This window comes from Microcaecilia unicolor, chromosome 1, assembly GCF_901765095.1.
Source record: "Microcaecilia unicolor chromosome 1, aMicUni1.1, whole genome shotgun sequence".
NCBI lineage: Eukaryota > Metazoa > Chordata > Amphibia > Gymnophiona > Siphonopidae > Microcaecilia > Microcaecilia unicolor.
The window spans coordinates 652,610,799-652,631,930 of NC_044031.1; the positions used below are offsets into that span (position 1 = coordinate 652,610,799).

Here is a 21,132-nt window from a genome sequence, read left to right on the forward strand (position 1 = left end):
GCAAGTTGTCCAAGATGGACACTGACTGTGGCTATGCTCTGCTGAGTCAGTCAAAAGCTCGTCCCTTGCTTTTCCTGGGGAGCAGCAGGGGCCTTGGGTGCACACTGTTGATGAGAACAAGTACGCTGGGGCTGATCCTGAGCAGGCTGGCGAGCCACAGGAGTATAACTATGCCTAGAATAGGAATAGGGGGGCACTCCGTGACCTACCAAAATACCTCCTGGATGAGGAGGCAGTTGCAGAAGACGGATGGCGGGATAAAGAATGTGTCCTGATTTGGTCAGTGACCTCCTCGACCACCTTTCCGAAAAGATTATTCCCCCTAGCAAGGGGCATCAGCCATTCTCTGCTGGACAGAATAGTCCAGGTCAGAAACACGCAGCCATGAGAACCTGTGAATTGCTATACCTTGTCAGAGATTCTGGATGCCATGTCAAAAGTGTTGTAAGTGCCCCTGGCCAAGAATTTGCAACATGCCTTCTGCTGCTTGGCCAACTGGCAAAACGGCTCAGCCTGCTCCAGAGGGAGCGCATCGACCAAGTCTGACAGCTGCCACAATGAGTTCCGCAAGTAGATGCTCATTAAGAGTTGCTAAGACTGAATATGGGGCGATGAGCATAGCGGCCTGATACATCTTTCTCCCAAAAGAGTCCAGGGTTCTAGCTTCTCTGCCTGGGGGAGCCGAGAAAAAGAGTCCAGGGTTCTAGCTTCTCTGCCTGGGGGAGCCGAGGCATAGTCCTTAGTACTCCTGGCTTTTTTGAGAGCAGCATCTCACCAGCCCAGGTTCTCTGTGAAATCAATACTGGGTATCAATTTTCTTGGGGACAGAGGGGATGCCCCGTTCCTGACGAGGACTGCCAAGTACCTCGTGAAGATGAGCCATCACTGCCTCCCTTAGGAGGGGAGGTGTAGTCCAGAACCTTGAGCATCGGTCCTGGGCTCATCCTCCACTTCTATAGGGAAGGGAATGGCCTCGGCCATTTCCCGTACAAAAAAGGTGAATAAGAGGCTCTCAGGTGGAGACAGTCTCCTCTCAGGTTGGGGAGGGGGGGGGGGGGGGGCGAGGGCTCAGAAGGTATCCCCATAGGACTCATCCGAGGAAAAGTACTTGGGATCCTCTTCTGATTCCCATGAGTGCTTCTGTTCGGTATCAGACAGCACTTCCCGCAGGGATGTAAGAAACCGGGCCCTCCTTGACATCGAGGACCCATGCCCTCGAGAACGGTGTTGAGAAGCCAGCTCCCGTCTCGACTCCAGCGAAGCTTCCTCCACTGACATTGAAAGGGTACTGACCTGGGTGGAAGTCGACACCAGGGTCACAAGCGGCGCCAACGCCTGCACCGTGCAGCGGAAGGCATGGCAGGCACAAGCAACCCCGATGCTGGCGCACATTGGTGCATGAGGCCGTCCAGAAGCTCAGGGAGCAAGGCCTAGATGCACACAGAAGGCCGCCATTGGTAAAGGCTGTGGGGCCAGTTGGCGCTCAGGTTGCAGAACTGTTGGGGCCGGTGCAGGAGCAGGACCTCGGCACCTCCTGGATGGAGAGGAAGCGGTCCTCCCGGTGTTGACGCTTTTCAGGTGCTGAATCCCTTGGTGCCCTGGAGCTCCTGGCACTGTGTTGATGGAGATCGGTGACTGTGCTTCTTGGCCTTCGCCCGATGCATGTCACTCATGCTCGGTGCAAAGAGGACAACATCAAATCCTCAGGTCGCCTCGGGGTAATGTCTGACAATGGCCGGTCCTGGGGGGCCTTAATAGCAGGAGGCCTAGAGAAAGGTGGAGACCCACTCAATGTCTCACTGCTCCCAGTGTCTCACAGCAGCCATTCCTACCATGACTCCCAATGCCAGTGATGTACTTGACGACAACGCCTCAGACCTCGATGCCGAAGAACCTTCTCACATTGAGCCTATCGGGAAATTTGGGTCCTTTTCTTCATACAAAGACAAGGGACACAATTGGCAGGGCTACGGTCTGGCCTGAGGCACTGTAGACACCAAGAATGGGTGCCTTTTCCTGAGATGGTCCGGTTACACCGGGTACAGCGTTTGAAGCCACTGGGAGTCACGATGGTACCTAAAAAAAAGAAGGGGAAGAAGGCACAAAAAAAAGAGACTCGACTGAGCAGGCCTAAAACCGGCCCGTGCCAAAAAGAAAAGAAACTTAAAACACGGGCAAAAAGCTAGGTACCATAAGGGTTTGGTTTCTTTTTTGACAAATTGAAAAAAATATAGGGAGAAAAAAATAAAAGCGTGTAGCAAACACTGCCAAAAGGCACAAAAATAGCTCTCTCCCGGACATGCGAGGAGCAAGTGAAAAGAACCGCTGCTTCTCAAGTGCAGAAAACGAAACTGAAAGGCACATGCTGCGGGCGGGAAGGAACTCGCGCATGTGCGTTGTAGCGCTGCTTGCACTCCAGAAAGCTCTCATTCTTTTTCCTTTGGTATTTTGCTGGCCCCGGTGATGTGGAATGCGTCAACCCACTTGTGAGAATTGCAAGCCTGCTTGTCCTCTGAGAAAAAAAAATTGCTTAGGCAACAATGAGTAAATAAAACGTGTTGCCACTGTTCAAAAAAGCTGAACCCACAAGTTCAAATGGAGGCTGTATTAAAAGAATTCAATACAGGATCAAATTCCAAAAATTACAGCTTCAAGCTTACATAGCTTTATGGAACTGGAGTTTGGCAAGATGCTTTACAACAAATTATAAAGGTCTGACCTGAAGCACTGAGGCCAGTAACTAGAAAATCTAATCTGGCCAATAATCTGACAGGATGAACAGATTATCAAAACCTGTTCAAAAGAAGTGACTGACAATTACCAAGGATGTACAAAAGTATGGATACTTATCTCTGGTAGAACATGGGGAGCACGGCTATATGATAGAACAATCACCAAGAAACGCAGTGTAGAAACCAGAAGTTACCTACTTCTTCACCTACCCAAATGCAGAAATATAACCGAGAACCATCTACACAGCAGGATTCAGCTACCTGGGATCAAAATGGTGGAACTCACCAAAAGCCATAAGAAGCATTTATAACTATCTTCAGTTCAGAAAAGAACTCAAAACACATCTTTTAAAAAAAATTCTACAGCTAACCACACAAGCAACGCATACCTTAAGTTGAAACTGTAAAAATGACACTGTAACCTCACTATAAATTGTAAGCCACTTTGAACCGAAACTTGCTTTTGGATAATAGTGGGAGTATCTATATAAAAAATGTCAGAGCCATGATAACTAGGAACAAGAAACATGCTAGTGTAACAGGAAAAAAATACTATCTTGAAATGTTTAGAGTAAACATGAGGCAGTTGCCAAATCAGCAAATACATCAACAAAAATATATCCACAGGTGCTTGATAAACAGGAATGTCCAGTCAAAGGCTGGTGAACCTCCAATATAGAGCAGACTAAGACGCTTATAATAAGAATGAGAAAAAAAACACACACACACAAGGAAAAGGAAAGAGACAAGCAGCAAAGATGCAAGCCTCCCCCCCTATAAAGAAGCAAGTGACAGTTCCCTAGTGCAGATGAAGCAGCTCTCAACTGATTTTGATTCAATGACAATTTAGCTTTTAAGTCTGAACATTGGTATTCAAGATTACTAAAATAAATTGTGGTTTAGAAAAGAACTAGATCAAACCAATCCTTGAGATTAAAATATCAGCATTTACGCTTCAGTGTACTAATATTCTGACAAGCTGAAGGGAAAAATCCCAAACCTAACTAAGAACTCTGAGGGCATGACAAATTAATTCAAGCTTTACAGCAGAATGTACTTCATTAGACATTTTTATAGTACCCAGTAAGTCTGAGAATTGGTCCTCTAAACAGCCATTAAACTGTAGGCTAGGGAAGTTGCCTTGTCGTATCTAAAGCTTCTAGAAATCTGACAGATTCCTTCCATCTTCAAAATGTAGCAACTCTGGATGCCAACCTTATCAACCAGAGAGATCCACCAGGATTACTTCTTTGTAAAAATCTATCCTCGGTAGCAGTAATGCCACCAGAGGGAAATTATACAGACATGATGATACTGCTCAGTGTGTGGAGGCGGCTAAGAAAGCAAATAGAACGTTAGGTATTATTAGGAAAGGAATGGAAAATAAAAATAAGGACATTATAATGCCTTTGTATTAGAGAACGATACAGGGACGGGGAACCGCAGTAACTGCGGGGATGGGGACAGAGCTCACAGGGGGCGGGGACAAACTTTGTTCCTGTGTGATTTTCTACTTTGAAGCCTGTTAATGAAGTGGACTTATTTATGTTTGAGTAATGCCAACAAAGATATTTTGGTTTTTTGGAAAAACAAGCAAACATACTGGCCACAACTAGCAAAATTTGCATGGGGGATCCTATACATCCTGCTACCATCACATCTAAGAAGACAACTTCTATTCCAGGAAGGACTGTAGAAGACAGGAGAGCTAGACTGAATCCTGAGATTGTCGATGACTTCTTATTTATCCACAGATTAAAAAATCATAATAGTGCTTCATAGGGCATATTTTTCCGCTCTAGAACGGGTTGTATTTTATACCCCTGGACATTTTAACAGTGTGAATTAGGATTCCTTGGTGTAGTAGAAATCACCTGTTGTTGGGGTTGGAAGGGTAGAGGGTGGTGGTGGGAAGGAGGGTTATTAAGCTGCTCATTGTTATTGTTTTCTATTTGTATTTATATACAACAGTTGCACAGCATACTGTTCCTTTTTAAACTTTGATAAAAAGAATTAAATATAAAATCATAAGTGTTCAAGGCTTCTGCAGATGAGGGCAGAGCCCACAGGGATGGGGCGGGGACGGAGACAGAACCTGCGGGGACAGGGACAAACTTTGTCCCTGTGTCTTTCTCTACTTTGTATCACTGCATGGTGCGACTGCACCTCGAATACTGTGTTCAATTCTGCTCACCGCATCTCAAAAAAGATATAGTGGAATTAGAAAAGGTACAGAGAAGGATGATGAAAATGATAAAGGGGATGGGACGACTTCCCTATGAGGACAGGCTAAAGCGGCTAGGGCTCTTCAGCTTGGAAAAGATGGCTATGGGGAGATATGATAAGGTCTATAAAATAATCGGTAGAGTGGCACGGGTAGACGTGAATCGCTTGTTTACCCTTTTCAAAAATACTAGGACTAGGGTGCATGCAACAAAGCTAGAAAGTAGTAAATTTAAAACGAATCAGAGAAAATATTTCTGCCCTCAACATGTAATTAAACTCTAGAATTCATTGCCAGAGAATGTAGTAAAAGCAGTTAGCTTGGCGGGGGATTTAAAAAAAAGGTTTGGATGGCTTCCTAAAGGAAAAGTCCATAGACCATTATTAAAATGGACTTGAGGAAAATCCACTGTTTCTAGAATAAGCAGCATAAAATGTATTGTACTTTTTTGGGATCTTGCCAGGTACTTGTGACTTGGATTGGCCACTGTTGAAAACAGGATGCTGGGCTTGATGGACCTTCGGTCTGTACCAGTATGGCAATACTTATGTACTTATGATCCCCTCAGGCTATGCTAACCAGATGGAGGGGGATCATACCCCTTTGGTAACTTACTACCAAACTAAAATCCTCTTAAACAAGAGAATAATGATTTGGAAAACTGTTATACCTGATAATCCATTCATGCTCTTACAAGAAAATGAGTCTCTGTGATGGATCTTGCAGCACTACAGGTACACGTCCCTTTCCAAGTAGGAAGCAAACAGACTATCCAACCTGAACTTAGTAATTAGAGCCATTAACAGCTTGGTAAAAACTCTGGAAGGACCAAGGCAACACTATAAATGAAGAGCCTTGTATTAATAGCATTGTTCACCTAACGCACACCTAATATACTGGATGGCATAATCCGAACCGCACAGAAAATTCCATTGTTTGATGCTTCTGTTCCAATTCCTCACAGACCTGCTAAGTTTCGTTATGTCCAGAATGGGTCTGACGTCTTCAAGATTACTTTGAGACTCTGAAGGAATCAGAATAAATCCTTGTATACCTTTACATTATGTGGACAGATATTATGCTTTATAATTTCAGAAATGAATTTGGGCTGCTGTAGTTCTGTGTATTTTACCTCTTTCTTGGATAAATTAAAACTAAGCAAAAATAAATATCTGCATATGCTTGGGAACAATAAAGGAAAATCCAGGACTTAAAGCATCTGCAATGGACATCTACCAGATTGGGGAAGCATGTCCACAGTTCCCCTCTAACTTGCTGAGGCAGGTTGATCTGCAAGTCAGAGGTTGTTCCTCTTTCCCTGCCTCATGGTGTGCCTTGAGAGAGTAATCCACCTAAGTGGATGAACACAAACTCCCACGTGAAAATAACAGCACAGAAAAAAGAGTGGGAAATGGACCAATGACTCCAGGGAAACGGGAAATGAAATGCCAAGGAACCACTTTATTAAATGACTCGACACAAAAAAACCTGTGTTTCGGCCAGACGGCCTGCCTCAGGAGTTTTGGCCGATATTCCCGTTCAGCTCTCACGGCAAGAGAAGCCCTGAGCCCCTACTGGAAGAGAGTTCGGACGTTCGCTGCTTGATATTAATATAGGGCAAGAAACGGCCAATGTATCGGCCAAAACTCCTGAGGCAGGCCGTCTGGCTGAAACACAGTTTTTTTTGTGTCGAGTCATTTAATAAAGTGGTTCCTTGGCATTTCATTTCCCGTTTCCCTGGAGTCATTGGTCCATTTCCCACTCTTTTTTCTGTTCTGTCATGGTGTGCCTTCCCAGAAATGCCTACAGTGGTCAAATCTTGCAACGCTTTTGATAAAAATTCAGTTTTCCTTGGAGACCTCTGAACAATCCAAGGGAGGTTGTTTGGTTCCAGATTCATCCTGTTGCAAGGAGGACTTCTTTCCTTCTGCTACACTGCTCTTTTTCCGAGATCAGGACCAAGTAGATTTACATGTTCAGAACAGATCTCAAGCAAGTGGCTCTTAAGAAGCACCTGTAAACCACCTCTTTAATCACAAGCCCCTTCTAGTTGCTACTCTACAGCCTTGGATGAAAGAGGCAACATCATGGATTATCTGTTAAAAAAAAAACAAAACAATCAGTGCATTATGCTGCTCGACCTTCACAAGTGGTTCCACTGCATCTGGGAGCACCATGGGAGAATACGTTGAAGAAATTTGATCTTCCCCATCACAAACGGAGACCCAAGAGACAGCCACACTACTATCATGCCAGCTTCCATGCCCCGCGGCATCTGCCTTGCGGCATCAATGTTGCCTCAGCTGCCTAAAAGAATTCCCAATGAAGAGAAAATAATTAAAAAGAGCCTGGGAGCCCAGCACGTCTACCCCAGTGTCCCCTGCCTTTCTGTTAAAATAATACACTTTGTCTTTATTTGTTGGCTTTGCCTGCCTATTTCAATTTCAAAAAAAGCTGAGGAAGGTGGGTTTTTTTTTAATCTGTAGGGGGGCTCCCAGGGAATAAACAGGGTGGGGGGGACTACTACTCCCCCCCCCCCCCCAACTAGACAAAGCCTCTTAAGGTCAACCATCGACAGGCCTCAAATGAAGCCCATGAGCTTGGGGCTCACAGAAAGAAAAAGACTCCTTTGGCCGAGTGTGGAGGTAAGTCTAAGGACCAGTCCCTGGAAGCAATGCCCTATCCAAGGGCTCAGGTTCAAGGGCTACAGGCTGTGGCTTGCACCCTGGGGAGAAAGGCTTGTTCAGAAGGAATCCTGCTGCACTTGTCAACCCTCACCGTGTGCTGGAGGCAGTGAAATACTGGGAATATTTCTGGCTGTACCACCTGTTATCTGTTATGCTGCTGCTATCAGAATCTTCAAGTCTCTGCTTTCATCTGCTGATAAGGAAGAATAACATCAGTCTGGACTGGTCTAGCAGGATAAGGAAGACATTTTTTAATATAATAAAATTTACAACAATTTCTTGGGGGGAACAAAAAATTGCTTCACTGAGTCAAGGTGGTAAGTTCAGCTCCATCAGTCATAGCTCCTAGCTGCCATGAACTATAGAGCACTGGAGGAGTCAGGTGGTCACTTGTATATAGTCAAGTAAGAGTTTGCGAGGGGGAGAAGTTTTTGAGGAAGAGTAGTTCAAAGGCATAAACCTATTTTGTCACAATCTCCAACGTTGTAGTCACCATGCCTATTTTCTTAGATGAACACTTTTACAATTCACTAAAATACCAAACCTTTACAGTGAATGAGTGCACTGGCTCATTTCCAGAATCTGAGGATTTAAATGAAACAAAGGAATACAGATTTTCCCAGGAGGATCCAACTAGGTATAAATGCTCTTCTACCTAATAGGTATTTTTGTCTTGCCAGCAAAAAAAAAAAAAAAAACCCTAACATTTTTCAAAGTGTTAAGACTGAACTGCAACACTACCTGCTTCAGGAGTTATCTACGGAGGCACTTGAAGTCCCAGACTAACTTTCTTGTCCCCAAGGTTTTATGGGTATTCCTCTATGGATATTCCCTTCTCTCCATTCCACACACAGTACAAACAGCTAGCTTAAGAATCATGAAGGTTGGTCCCACCAAAATGTAGGAACTTCTCATCTAGTAAATGTAGAAAGAACAGCTGTTTGGGAGTTCCTGGACTGTCCAAGCATTAACCTGCAACAAAGGTATCTGCTTCCTATTTTTGGATGGAACTAGGCTCTCAAGGAAGGTCACAGCAAAACTACAACTTCCTTTTCCCGCTCTGAGCCAAACAGCAGCATTCTGATGGATCACATTTGCCAGGTAGGACATGTGGACGAGGGGAAGATGCAGTGTCGAGAGTGATGGTTCTGGCCTCCATTAGGATACAAGGGTAGCAAAGATGAACTAGCAACAGTTGGGATCACAACGTTAGACCATACCTCAATGCAGAATAATAAATTAACAATTAGAAATCAACAGATTTCAGTTCAGTAAATGAAACCATCAGAAAGCCCAACGTGTTTTAGCAGAATGCCCGCACCAGGGACATAATTTATACTAAGACTAATGTCACACCAGAAGACAGTGATGGTGTTAGTGGTAAGAAACCCCCATGGGGGAAATATCCACTCAACTAGATCAAGTATGTCTTGGAGCTGCTGTGGATTTGAGAAATGTTTTAGAGCATTATTTGATGGTGTTGGTCAGATGCCTCCTATTCAAAAATGGATAGATGCTTTTTTATCTTGTATATTAAGATTTTAGAGGCGTTCCTTTCCACCAACACCCACTCACTGTCCTCCAGACTTCAGCCTTAGTGATCGTGTCCAGAGGACCAAACTACTATAGAAGTTAATGAAAAAAAAAAAAAAAAAACTCAACGCAGGCAGCCAGCCGAGAACAGTTTTAAAGGGTTTTCAGCGATACAGGGGAGTATGATGCACCAACTATCTGATTGTTACACCAAGTTTGTGTCTGCAGGCTGATGAGGTTCCCAACTTTCACCAGTTGAAAACGATGATAGTAAGATGTGCAACAATGCAAACTGAAGGGGAAACCCCCTCGCCCACCTCTGCAAACTCAGAGAAGGCCTCCCCCTCCCCCCCTCCAGGATTAGAAATGTCCTACAGGGCTCCTAAAGTTTGAAGAACACTGCTATTGAATAATCAAATATCAATCACACAAGAGCGGTCTCAAGTCAGAGTACTGGATGGCATTTTTGGGGAGCAAGGTCTCACTGGGTAGTGCAACAGCATGGGATTATGAGTTCAGAGTACCAGCAGACAGCGTGCAGGGTCAGAAGGGCAATAAATCTGAGTGCAAGATTACTACCACTACTTATTTCTAAGCACTACAAGACGTACGCAGCACTGTACACTTGAACATGAAGAGACAATCCCTGCTCGACACAGCTTACAATCTAATTAGGACAAACAGGACAAATAAGAGATAAGGGAATAACTAAGGTGGGAATGATAAAATACGGGTACTTAACAAGTGAGTAAGGGTTAGGAGTTAAAAGCAGCATCAAAAAGGTGGGCCTTTAGCCTAGATTTGAAGACGGCCAAAGATGGCGCTTGACGTACTGGCTTAGGGAGTCTATTCCAGGCATAACAGTGTGACACAGAAAGGTAAATCTAAACACACTGGACACCAGGTCAGGTCTGATATCTTAACATGAGCTTTTACATTCCTTTCGATTATTTTATGACCACATTTAAAGTAAGAAGAAAATATTCTATTTAAACACACACTAAGAAACCAGTTACCCAACTCTCTGGCCTACATGATCATCATATTCTGATTGTGGGAGCTGGAAAACTAGTATCATAATTCAATTGAATCTCTCCAAATTTAACTCCTCAGTTTCAAAATATTTTGGGACATCAATACACAATTTTCATAAAGACATCCCTTTTTTTGTTTGTGGTGTGTTTGTCTTTTAACCTTCTGCTCAAAGACAAGAAAACCAAAACAATCACCGTCCAAGAAACCTTCCCCTTCTTGGTGTCTAAGTAAAATGTTTCTGTAGGTCAGGGCTTCCAGAATCAGTCCTGCCCCTCCACTACCAATCAGATTTTCAGTATATAGTAAATATGTATGAGATCAATCTACACACACTGGAGTACTAGTGCATGAAAACTGATCTCAGGCACAGGCACAGTGGATATCTTGAAAACCGAACATAAGGATGGCCATACTGGGTCAGACCAATGGTCCATCTAGCCCAGTATTCCTGTTTCCAACAGTGACTAATCTAGGTCACAAATACAGTTAGCGTAGCCAGACCTCAATTTTTGGGTGGGCATGACCTACATATTTCCTATCCATCCCCCTCCCGTAAAGATAAATACCTGGGCTGGCGGGGATCTCCGGACTCTGCCAGCTGAAGAATCTTCTGGAGGCCCCCAAGGCTTGAGGTCTCATCCCTGCGCCAGTCACCAGCGTGGCGGGAAGCAGCGTTCAGCAGCGTTGCCTGCCTTTTAAAATAATTCGTCTCCCTAGGCTCCGCTGCATTTACTTCTTCGCCCGTCGCAAAGCGCTGCCATTCGCACAGGCAGCTCCACTCCCCTTTGCCGCATCCATCTGTCCCTCTCTGATCCACTTCCTGTAGTGGATACGTAGGGCCAGATGGACGCGGCAAAGGGAAGCGGAGAAAAGGAAGCGACAGCAGCAGGATGTTGTATGGGCGGGCCTGGAGGGAAAATGGCACCGCCCGTGGCTACGCCCCTGCACAAATACCTGGCAGAAAGCTGTGACAATGGGTTTGTAAGCCTGTAAACTGTATTAATTCTTGAAGTGTATTTCTCTAGTTTGGCCAGCAGGTGGTGCATATTTTATGTTTAAAGCTATTACAGAGAAATGATTTGTTCCTTTTAGTTTAACACAAGCAGGAAGTAACCTGCAGTGATGTGGCCCCAGCTACTTTTAAAAAATATTCTTCTGGGCTCTGATTGGCCCAGGAGCTCAAATTCAGTGTGGAATTACTGGATTTTTCTCCAGTCTCAGTTTAGAAGTAAAGAGAAAAAGACCTCTTTACTGAGACCTTGTGAGAAGTTACATTTCCTGTACTTCCCAGGCACTACCCAGGTAGTGATAAAGTGTTTAGACAGTTTTATAATTGATCCTTGTTCAGTTACCTGTTATTTTCCGTCTGTTCAATATTTTTTATGGCAATACATTTTTTTTAGTTTGAGAAGGTGTGCAAAACTTTGTTGAACCATTATGCCATTACCCCCAAGACCTACAGACCTTCCGGACTTTGCAAAAGGGAGCGGATGATACAGCGAATTTGTGATCCAGTTAAGATACCAGAACCAGTGGTAGCTCAGTGGAGCAGAAGTTAAAACACCCTGGAGGACTGCCAAAACCTGATGGTCCTGGAGCAGTTCCTTCAGCGCTGTCAACCAGAGGTGAGGGAATATGTTCAAAATCACCAGCCCTGTACTCCAGAGAAGGCAGCCGAGTCGGCTGACATTGGTTATGGCTAACTGTCCCTGACAAAGAGAAGCCGTCCTTATCCGCAGCAGCCGGGATCTAAGGGCAGCACGGGCCCTAAGCCAAATATTCCCGCAACCTCAGAGTGTCAGCAAAACCTCCAGTGTTCCCCAAAAACCGAAAGACTTTAGGCATGAATGTCCTTGTTACCAGTGTGGGCGTACAGGACATTTCAATGCAGATTGCATAGATAATCCCAAGACTGCACTAAAAAGCATTTCAGTTCCTGCACCAACGCTAGCCACATTCATGGGTGGCTCCAGTCCCATGAAAGAGGCCCATGCAGTTGCTGCATCACAGAAAGTTGCAGGCCATTCATTAAGCAAGGAAGCAGATGAGTTTCCTCAACACTACAGCACTCCAATAACTGTGAATCAGACCCACGGTGACTGGGCTTGTGGACACTGGCTCTAGCATGACTTTGTTATGACCAGAGCTGGTGCCGGAAGATGCTATTCTACCAGGGTGCATTGCAGAGGTAGTATTAGCCAATGGATCCAGAGAGACTATACCCATTGCTCAAGTATTCCTAGATTGGGGTACCAAGCCTGGATTTAGAGAAGCAGGAATAATGAAAAATATGCCGGTACCAATGCTGTGTGGGACCAACATGGGTCCAATGAACATTACCCTCAATAACGGTGTCAGCATTTCTGCTATGGTAACCAGTAGTCAGGCCCAGATGGCCCAACAAGCAGAAGCAGCAGAGATCACCTCTCCTTAGCCAGTCCAGATGGAAACAGCTGACCAAACAGGAGGCGGTGCTCCAGTGCTTCCAAGCAGCACCAGTTCCTGAGGTGACCGAGGCCATGAGTATTGGACAGCCAGACTTATTTGACACACCTATTGATCAGACTGTTGAGCCTGATTTGTCAGAGTCATCAGCAGAGACCCTTCCTGTTATGGATACTGATAAAAGACAGATACATGCTTTTTAGGAAGCACAACACTCTGACCATGACCTGAAAGCCCTGAGGCAGAGGGCTGGTCAACCAACTATTGAGACTTGTAAAGATCATATCCTATGAAAAGGAGGCTTGCTGTACAGATCAATCGGATCAGTCTCTTCGGTACAGTAAGACCCAAGAGACTGATCCTATTGATCCTAATAAGCCCAGGACAGCAGGCAAGCAGTTTACAGTGCCCAGGGCATACAGAGAACTCCTACAGATTACACAATATTCAACAAGCAGGACATCAGGGTGTGACCCACACACGCACCAGATTGACCCAGAACTTCTACTGGCCAGGAGTATCTCGAGCCATAGCCAACTATTGTCAAACCTGTGATGCGTGCCAAAGAGTGGGTAAGACCCAAGGTCACTCCCAAGCTCCCCTGAAACCTTTACCTATTATCAATGAGCCCTTTGAGGAAGATAGCTGTGGATATAGTGAGACCTCTAGCGGTCCCTAGCCGCCGGACTGGGAAAAGGTATATAATGACAGTGGTGGATTGCTACCACACACCCTGAAGCGGTAGCCTTATCCTCAATAGAAGCAGAGAAAATTGTTACTGCCCTGCTTGAAATATTTTCCCAGGTAGGATATCCACGAGAAACACTCTCAGACCAAGGGACACAGTTTATGTCTGAGCTGATCCAAAATCTGTGGGCACACTGGAGTGAAATCTGTATGTACCACACCATATCACCCTGAAACTAATGGGTTGGTGGAGAGATTTAATGGGACATTAAAGAATATGTTAAAGACTTTTCTGGAATCAGAAGACCAGGACTGGGAAAAGTACTTGCCCTATCCTCTGTTCGATACAGAGAAGTACCCCAGGAGTCTACTGGGTTCTCTCCATTTGAGCTGCTTTATGGCCGGAGGGTGAGAGGGGCCCTTGGCCTGATAAGAGAACATTGGGAGGGGGACGTTGACTTGTCTTGACACCCGTGATTGAATATGTAGTCAATTTGCACCAGAAATTAGAAGACATCGTGGGCTTTGTCAGAAATAACTTACAGACAGCCCAAACTAAGCAAAAAACTTGGTATGATCGTTTTATGAGGGCCAGCAGGTACTTGTTTTAGTCCCAGTCCGTCAGAATAAGCTTCAGGCTAACTGGGTGGGACCTTACAAGGTCATAAGGCACCTAAATGATACAAACTATATCTATGGACTCATGGCAAAAAGCAGCGTACCTTTCATGTAAATATGTTAAAGGCATATGCAAATCGCACAGCCATGGTACTAGCTGTGTGTAGCCCACTAGAAGTGTGGCAGAATAGTGAACCCATACCTGACCTAGCAGAGACATTACTGGAGAAATCCAACACTGAAGAGAGACCATCTACATGTACAGACTGTGGAAAAATATTCTTTCAAAAGGGAGAACTACGAGGACAAAGAAACGTGTATAGGAGACATTTTACATGCTGTGTGAGAAAGTTTTCAGATGCTGGAAATTTTCATAAAACATGTAAAATACTAGCTGTCATGAAGTGCCTAGCCACTCACCTGGGGTTACCCTGCAGCCACTGAGGTCTATGCCTAGCACAGCTCAGGTCCACCTGAACCTGCCGTTTGTACTCTACACTAGCACCCTCCTCCCAACGACTGGGTCACAACTGCCTCTGGGTGAGTTTCCCCACTCTCAAATTATCCAGTGATTTCTAGGTTACTGGAGGCTACACTCCCACAATTCCCAGAAAGCACTCACATACCCAACACACAAAAGGATTCTTTCAGTCCAGACAGCAGAGACAACTAAATATTGTTTACTGTAAGGACTTGGACAAAAACTGTAAACTGTGCAATCAGCAAACAATAACAAGTAACTAAAATATGGATCAATTATAAAACTAAACGTTTGTTTACTTTCTAACAAGTTCCTATGAAGATCAGGGCATAACTGTTCACCAAGCCTCAGTAAAGATATCCGTCTCTCTCTTCTCCCTGGCTAAGACTGGAGGCAAAACCAGTACACGCTAAAGGAAATGAGCTCCTGGGCTAATCAGAGCCCAGAACAACAAAATTCAAAAGTATATTGCTTCTTACTTCCTATCTATGTGCTAAAACTAAAGAAAGAATATTCATTTCTCTGTAATAGCTTTACAGCAAAGAAACATCTGCTGGCCAAATAGGAGAAATACATTTCAGGACATAATTACGGTAGGAAAATATCCAATACATTTTACAGGCTTAAAACACACTGTTTCTTCACACTAGTATAGAGTCAACCTCTTCTAAATCTGAAAAGCTCTTGTCAGAAGAGAAAACTATCAAAATACCAGAAAATTCAGAAAGATGAGAGACTATCCCTGTTCTGTTTTTAAGAGCAGCATCCATCGAAAAGGAAAATTGTCAACACAGCATAGAATCCCTTCAGGGATGAAACCATTTACATACACTGAATATAGAAAAAGCTTTATTCATAAATCACAGCTAACAAAGCACCAGAGAATCCACACAAGAGTAAAGTCATTCACATGTGCTAAAAGCTTCTGTCAGAAGATAATCCTCACTATTCACAAAATGAAGCATACAGGATTAAAACCATTAGCATGTACTGAGTGTGGTAAAAGTATCTGTTATAAGAACTGCAAGGGCAGTTGACATAACACAGATGGGACTCTCCAGAAAGGAAGAGCCAGAACTGCCCTGATACTGGACTGTCAAGACCCAACCAGCGGACTTGTAGAAGTTGCAGTCTGGGGTCTCTTGACGAGGGAGGTGTGACAAAACAGTGGGTTTGTAAGCCTGTAAACTGTATGTATTATTTCTTGAAGTGTATTTCTCTAGTTTGGCCAGCAGGTGGTACATGTTTTATGTTTAAAGCCGTTAGAGAAATGATTGTTCCTTTTAGTTTAACACAAGGAGAAAGTAACCTGCAGTGACGTGGCCAGCTACTTTTAAAAAAATGTTGTTCTGGGCTCTGATTAGCCCAGGAGCTCAAATTCAGTCTAGAAATATTGGATTTTTCTCCAGTCTCAGTTTAGAAGTCGAGAGAGAAAGAACTCTTTACTGAGACCTTGTGAGCAGCTACATTTTCTGTACTTCCCAGGCACTATCCAGGTAGTGATAAAGTGTTTAGATAGTGTTATAATTGATCCTTATTCAGTTTGATCCTTATTCAGTTACCTGTTATTTGCCTATTATTTTCCATCTGTTTTTAAGAGTTCACTGTTCAAAATTTGTTTTAGTTTATTGACTCTGCTTGTCTGGACTAAGAATCCTGGTGGTTTGTGTGTTGGGTCCGAGTGCTTTCTAGGAACTGTGGGACCACTGGGAGTGTGTGTGGCCCCAGTAACTTAGAAATCACCGGGGATAACTGGAGAGCGGGAGACTCACCCAGAGGCGGTTGGGAACTAGTTGGTGGGAGGAGAGTGCTAATGTAGAGAACGTGCCCAGGTGCAGGAGGACCTGAGCTGTGTTGGGGATGGACCCTCTAGTGGCTGCAGGGTTAGCCCCAGGCGGGTTAGGCGTTTCATGACAAAATTCAACTAGTAGCAACATTCCATGCTACCATCTCAGGGTAAACAGTGGCTTCCCCATGTCTGTCTCAATAGCAGACACTTCCTCCAGAACTTGTCCAAACCTTTTTTAAACCCAGATATGCTGCCACTGTTACCACATCTTCCAGCAATGAGTTCCAAAGCTTAACTATTCTTTTCCTTGTAACTTCAATGAGTGCCCCCTAATCTTTTAAGAGTAAAAAAAAAAAAATTTGATTTACTTCTACTTGTTCTACACCACTCAGGATTTTGTAGACGTCAATCATATCTCCCCTCAGCTGTCTTTTTCCAAGTTGAAGAGCCCTAACCTCTTTAGCCTATACTCCTATGAGAGGAGTTCCCAACCCCTATTCTGGTCACTCTTCTTTGAACCTTCTGATATATCTTTTTTTTGCGATATGGCGACCAGACCTAAATAATACTCAAGGCGAAGTTACACCATGGAATGATACAGAGGTATTATAGTATTCTTGGTCTTATTTACCATCCCTTTCTAATAATTCTAGCATCCTGCTTTTTTGGCCACTGCTGCTCAATGTGCAGAAGATTTCAACGTATTGTCTACACCTAAAACTTTTTCTTGGGTGCTGACTCCCAAGGTGGACCCTAGCATCAGGTAACTATGGATTTGGATTATTCTTCCCAATATGCATCACTGCATTTGTCTACATTAAATTTCATCTGCATTTGGACACAAAGTCCTCCAATTTCCTAAAGTCTTCCAGAAATTTTGCACAATCTGCATTTGTTTAAACAACTTTGAATAGTTCTGACATCTGCAAATTTAACCACCTTGTCATTCTGATTTCTAGATCATTTATAAAATGTTAAATAGCACCGGTCCTAGTACAGATCCTTGCGGTAGTCCACTGGGAGAAATGGCTATTTAACCCTACCCTATCTATTTTATGTCCAATAACCAATTCCTAATCCACAACAGAACACTGTCTCCTATCCCATCAGGAGTCTCCCAACAGGAACTTTCTCAAAAGTTTTCTGAAAGCCTACATAAAATACATCAACTGGCTCACCTTTATCCACATATTTATTCACGCCTTCAAAGAAATGAAGCAAATTGGTGAGGCAAGACTTCCCTTGGCTGAATCCATGCCGACTCTGACCCATTAAACCACGTTTATCTGTGTGTTCCATAATTGTATTCTTTATAATAGTTTCCACTATTTTCCATGGAAATGTTGAGAGATCCCCAGGGCATGTTTGAAAAGCCCTGAAGAAGAAACACTTCAGAAAAAAAAAAAATTATAGCTCTAAAGGTTTTCCATTTTTTTGGCACTCTGCTGCCGGTGGTGTCCCACAAGTGACCTGGGATTTTTTTTTTTTTTGGGTGGGGGGTGGGGAGCTTATTTCTTTTTTACTCTGGAACCCCAGTCCAATCTGGCCCATTTTAAAGCTCAATGTGTCTTTTCACTGGATTTATACCATGCCAAATTTTATCCCATTCTTTTGAACAGCTCTCTGTCCCCCAGAGACAAAGAGACATTCATCACTTATACGTCATTCTTTCCAACTTCTGTTGGGTTGGAAACAAGTTAATATTCACCAGATCAGTTTAGTCAAGATCTCTAAACAACTCTCCAGAGAACTTGTCTGAACATAGCAACTTAGGATTTGGATACAAAAGACCAGGAGACACTAGGTCTCAGATCCTAGGCCACAGTACATCCACCTCACTAAGACCCTAAAGTGGCTTAGTGGGCTACCCATGACTGCAACATTAATGTCTGCGCATCACAAGCCCAAACAAGGTACTAGCTACAATGCAACAAGTGATGAGAATATCTACCTGTTCTCCAAGCCACTCTCTCATGACACCATCCTGCCCTGATCAGATTCTGGAAAATTTACAGCCCTGTTTTATGCCATTACTAGCAAAAGCAGAGACTCAGGATATGGTGGTGTAATTCTGGTCTCAGATTTATCCAGTCAAAGTACGTTTTGCAGACCTATGCAGAGTGAAAGAACTAAACCACATTCAACTAACATTCACTAATGCGGCCAGAAGACATTCCTTCAGACAATAGCACCAAAATCTGCCCAGCTCAACAAGTTTTACATTTGAGCACTTATCCCAAACTTACTCTGCTGTTATGACCACCTCTACATACAGCATATGGGAATCTAGTGTTGAACTACAGCTGAATCAGAATAAATGATGGAAAATGATTATATTAAACTAGAGGACTGAAATGTCCCTATTTCATATTATAAGATAAGATCCATCAATCCTGATATCCTATTTCCAACAGCAGTCAAGCCAGCTCACAAGTACCTGGCAGGTTCCCAAAAAGGTACTTAGACTCCATATAGTTTACCCTCAGGATAAGCAGTGGCTTTTCCCAGGTCTACCTTAATAATGGTTTGTGGGCTTTTCCTTCAGAAACTTATCCAAACTTTTTTTTTTTTTTTTAGCCCAGCCAACACAAACAGCTTTTACCACAACCTCCAGTAACAAATTCCAGAGTTTAATTATACATTAATGAAAAAATATTTTCTCCATTCAGGCTAGAGAGAAGGCTACAGCGGCATTTACTGTTCATAAATACTTCTCCATGCAAGACACGGGCGGTGGAAAACACACTCACCAGATTTCTGGTTCTTGTCAATCAGCGGAAGTGTACTGTCATCATATGTGTTCCGCCCTTGATTCCGAGAAGTGTTATTGAGATTCACCTATCAAATAAGAGAGGGATTTGCACTTGTCCAGGTCCCCTGAAATATCCCCCCTGAAATACCCCCCCCCCTTTTGCTTTGTTGCTGTTTACACAGGACACCCCCCCTCCCCCCCATACCTGAAAGTCTGACTTCTTCCAGCCTTCCTTCTCCAGCGGTTTCCGCAGCTCTTTATAGCCCCAAATAGTCTGAAGCACAAGAGCGGCACCACGAACCTCCCTCTCCGAGCGATTCCTGAAGAGAGAGTAAAGAATTCAAGATGGCTCAAGAACAAAAAAAAAAAAAGCAAAGAAAGGGGCACCATACAGAGACAGAGCGTCAGCTTGAGTGCAGTACAGAACAGAAGGAAGCAAGAAAATCAGAAGGGGATCTGTCCCCTGCGGCCATTCTACCAGAGAGGCAGGCAGTGGCAGCAGACTCCCAACCAGTACCCGGATTTGTTGATCCGCACCAGCTTCTCGACACATTGTGTTTCTCGCAGTTTCTTTGCTGCCTCCAAGTTGTCAATGAGAGCTTCATTGATGGTGCTCAGAAGGGACACTACTGTGTCCTCCGAGAACTCCTTCGCTGGATTCTGCTGTCCACCTGGGAGGTTCCCCACCAGATTTGGGATGGCATGTTTTCCTTAAGAGGCCAGGAAAATAAAACGAATATGAATGCTGCAAAACTAGGTAACAGCAAATCACACGCACTTCCCTGTCAAGTCTTATCTATCACTCTTCACCTTTTAGTCTGGATCTAAGACAGAATGACTGATTTCCTTTACCATATTACCCAATTCCCCCCACCCACATATCCTTTACCATATTACCCAATTCCCCCCCACCCACATAAAAATCATTCACTGGTGTACCTAATTCCTAATTCTTCAGCCTTATAGGGGATTTTTTTAAATGGGGAATAACACTTAAAAAGTAAGGCAAGTCTTCTGGGACAAAATCAGAAAGATATTTTCAAAAGTTGTTTAAGCTGATTTTTTACATCAAATGTATAATTAAATTTCCACGCTGTAATTATTGCATCTGTTACAGGATGATGTCCCTGGGGATTTTTCCAGTTGGGAGAAAGGCTTTCATATGGCACCAAGTAAGGAAGATTGGGGCTCACTACAATTTCTAGGGCTGTTTCTGAAGATGCATACAAATTTTAATGAGACATTTCACACCTAGAAAGTTGCCTGGTACTGTCAGATAGTGCAATTTCTTCTACTGGTGTATCACGTGGGAGGAAGGAACATACCTGTGTCTAACAAGGTAACTTAACAGAGGATGGCTGAAAGACCTGAACGGTCCATCCAGTCTGCAAGTCACACTCATCAATTCATGTTTAAACCAACAATGAAAGTGGTATAAAATACTTGATCCTGTTCTCTTTGCTATTTCGAGGACTTAAACTATAGAAGTCTGCCCAAAACTAACCTTATGTTCCAACTACTTGAGCGTTGAAGTCCACTCCAGCCTACTCTAGTACAATCCTGCCATTTTAAGGGTGTGGAAGAAAATGTAGTGAAAGAACACATCCTAAGAAGGGATGCTGGGGGGGGGGGGGGGGGGGGGGGGGAAGAGAGAGAGAGACCATACTTGATGTCTTCCCCATCTTGGGTTCCATTACCTACCAATCAGTTCTTTGTTGCGGGAGTCTACTGCAAGGTTGCGCAACGCTCCAGACACTGCTTTCACCACACGCTCGTTCTCACTGGTCAAGTGATCAGCGATAGCAGACAGCCCCTTCTCCTGCCGCACTGCGGAGCGGATACAGCGACCATACTGCAAGATTGAGAACACAGGGTCACAGGTGGAGGAATATGAACTGACAACACACCCCCTGGTACTACTGACATCAGTTGGATAACGAATGGGCCGACAGTGAAGTTACAGGGAATTTCACCACACTCGTGAATCCATTCAAGTACTGTCACATGTCATGTTAAGTTTCTCTCATATGGGGAGAGGATTTTTCCTTTTTGAAAATAGTTTGCATACCAATTTGAGGTGGGGGGACGACGACATAGTGACAGATATTGGGAGGTATGATGGGTTGTTAGACCGCAAGAGGCCATAATA

At 43.9% G+C, this 21,132-nt stretch overlaps 1 protein-coding gene across 6 annotated transcripts in view; it reads right to left on the bottom strand.

The window, feature by feature from the left end:
• The window catches only part of CTNND1 (catenin delta 1), a 213,653-nt gene that overhangs the window by 23,500 nt on the left and 169,021 nt on the right, over positions 1–21,132 (bottom strand). For all 6 annotated transcript variants that reach the window (XM_030186097.1, XM_030186103.1, XM_030186111.1 and 3 more), the window contains 4 exons: positions 20,685–20,835; positions 19,501–19,693; positions 19,189–19,303; positions 18,982–19,069 (listed from right to left, as the gene is read on the bottom strand). In XM_030186097.1, coding sequence (XP_030041957.1) covers positions 18,982–19,069; positions 19,189–19,303; positions 19,501–19,693; positions 20,685–20,835 — 547 coding nt within the window. The remainder of the gene's footprint in view (positions 1–18,981; positions 19,070–19,188; positions 19,304–19,500; positions 19,694–20,684; positions 20,836–21,132) is intronic.